This window comes from Zea mays, chromosome 4, assembly GCF_902167145.1.
Source record: "Zea mays cultivar B73 chromosome 4, Zm-B73-REFERENCE-NAM-5.0, whole genome shotgun sequence".
In the NCBI taxonomy this organism is placed as follows: domain Eukaryota; kingdom Viridiplantae; phylum Streptophyta; class Magnoliopsida; order Poales; family Poaceae; genus Zea; species Zea mays.
Genome location: NC_050099.1, coordinates 216,480,828 through 216,483,404, shown reverse-complemented (window position 1 = coordinate 216,483,404; position 2,577 = coordinate 216,480,828). Strand labels below are relative to the sequence as shown.

At 49.7% G+C, this 2,577-nt stretch overlaps 1 protein-coding gene across 1 annotated transcript; it reads right to left on the bottom strand.

The window, feature by feature from the left end:
- Nucleotides 1-1,660: 1,660 nt before the first annotated feature.
- Nucleotides 1,661-2,230, bottom strand: LOC100274719 (uncharacterized). Its single transcript, NM_001149019.1, has 2 exons — nt 2,067-2,230; nt 1,661-1,970 (listed from the first exon to the last, which is right to left on the bottom strand). Exons 1-2 carry the CDS (start codon nt 2,158-2,160, stop codon nt 1,753-1,755), a joined length of 312 nt encoding a protein of 103 aa, NP_001142491.1. The 5' UTR covers nt 2,161-2,230; the 3' UTR covers nt 1,661-1,752.
- Between the last annotated feature and the right edge of the window lie 347 nt (nt 2,231-2,577).

The following is a 2,577-nucleotide window of genomic DNA, read 5'->3' as shown; positions in this document are numbered from 1 at the left end:
AGAGATCGTTCTTGTCCCCAATGTGCCTTCCACGCCAGGTATTGGAGTCGACATGTCGGGGCCGGCAGGGATAGGTCTGACCTCCCCTCGCCCGCCAGCCTGACCATAGGCGCCTCGGCCATGTCCAGGGCGCGCCCACGTCCTCCCGCGGTGGGCATAGCCGCGCCCTCCTCCATAGCCCGGCCTGAACTGACCAGACCCGGTATATTGGAAATCTTGCCTTGGTGCCGCTCTCCCGGCGCCCGCCGCGCCGGGCCTGCCCCCCTGCGCACCCTGCTGAGCATCGCCCCGGTTCTCCATGGTTGTCGCCGGTCGTGCTCTAACCGAAGCCGCGTAGGAATGAAACCCTAGGGCGCGGTGTTTTGTCTTTGGAGCTCGGTGGAAATGGTGTTGCGGCGCGTGTGCTCTGTCGAACAGGGCTAACAGGCCGATAGGTGGCCTGTATGGCTCCTTTCGGACTGAACATCGCCATAAACCATTCCCCGTCGGGCCCACTGTCATGCACTTAGCGCTCGAGTCCACTTCCCCATTGCATGCCGCTGTGGCAACCAATTGAGACGAGGGAACCGAAGCGATTGTTCTTCCCGATCGGTTCCTTTCCGTTCGGCTTCCACGCTTCGTCTCCCCCGCTGTTGTGCCGGACCTTTGACGCGTTCTGTCCATGGCCATGGACGGGCACAACCTCGACTCTGCAATCATGGCCGGGCACGATTTCGACGCACTCACGGCGCCCCGGCCACCCTGGATTTTGCCCGCCTTAGCCATCAACAAGGCATCCCCAAGAGTTAACTTAGGAGACCTTCTTGGCTTCGGTAATGAGCCTATCCATGGTCGGGTCATTGCACCGCCGCACTTGCCTGGGACTCCTACCCCGGAGCTCCCATTCACCGACGGCGGAGAGCTGCTTAAAAGTTCCCCCGGGGCAATCGAGTTTGATGCCTGCGACGACATAATCGAAGTCGAACATGGAGAGGTGAAATCATCTCTTGATGTTTCATCTTCTCCACACGATTCAACATCCGAGTCGTCCGAGTCCAACACCCAGAACTTGCCCCAGGGTCCTTTGCAGTTGTTACTCGATGTGTTGCTCGCACTTACCTGAATATCCAGGCCGGAGAGCGCCGCCTCCCAGCCAGGGGCTAGCGTGAGCCTCCTCGGTTTGAGTGGGCGATTCTCCATGGCACGGCAGATGAAGATCTTCGCGGCGGTGCTCCTCCGATTCTTCGTGTAATAAGTAGTAGTTCACTGGGTAGCTAAAGCTATGTATGATCATGATCTATTTTAGGAACTTTGGTGTACATCGGTGCGCATGTTAAATCGTGTCGATGCATCTATTTAGATTTGACGCCCATTATTGTCCTGTGTAAATGTTTATGATAGAAAAGGTAATAATATTTATGATAAACAAATACATTAGTTATAGCCTTTATTTTCATAGTAAATTTATAGTTGGAGATAGAAATGCTACTACTACTCACTATAAACTTGATCAATTTAAACTAGTTTTGCACGCACAAATCTTATAGTTAGATTGTTTTAGGAGCTACTGCAGTTATAGCCTTCTGCCTGCTGGTGGCTGCTACTGCAGAATCCACTTCTCATCAGCTACTGCAGCAGTAGCGGCATTCTAATGAAATTCCCCCATAGTGCAGGCACTATATTAGAACAGCGAAACCTTATTCAGTTTACAATTGCATGTCAACCATATATGGATCGATGCATACATTTGCGTACGTTTTGCACTACGTACTCTTATGGTTGGCAGCAGCACTGCCAGAGATGAAGACGGCCAGAACCAGGCCGTTTATAGCAGAAAGCACTCGCGGCGTTGAAGCCTTTTGATGCGCAGAAACTCTGGCATTGCTTCACCCAACAGAAGCCGGCAGTGGTCTCGAAGCACGTCGCCGCCGCCAGTCGCTGCCGAAGCGCCGGCGATCCATGTTGACGGCCATCGTCGCCCTTCACATGCACTGTAATACAATTTATAGGGAAAAAAAGTTGCTGGTTTAATTAGTTTATACGCAAAATTAATACTGTGGAAGTAGATAGCGGTGTTCTACTTCCACCTTGAAAGGACGGAGACGTTGAAGCCAAGATCAAAAGAACCAAGAGAGGAGCGGCTATAAATTCTGTGATGCAGCTTCTCATGAGTTGTGCCATGAGAGGAAACAATTGTTCTTGCTCCTTTTCGATTCCTTTCTGCGAGGAGCGAGGTGGAGGACTATACTATTGTTCATGTTCTGTTTTAGTGTACAACTGTTTATATAGACGCACCTCCAAGCTCGGATATTTTTATTATTCTCTAAGAATTTGTATGTGCAATGTGCTCTTCTAGTCAATGAATTGTCATATATGCAAAGAACAAGGTCTAGTTAATATCTTTTTTCTTATTATTAAATGCAAATAAACAAGCCTGACCAATCTAGCAAATATCTTGGTTGTCTGCATGTGTATATGATTATATCTATAACTATATCTACGCATATCTCTATATCTATATCTGGTATATCGAGCTAGCTATATAGTGGCCCATTTTTATAATGGTAGGCACCATGACGCCTAAGTGGTGGGTGTGAA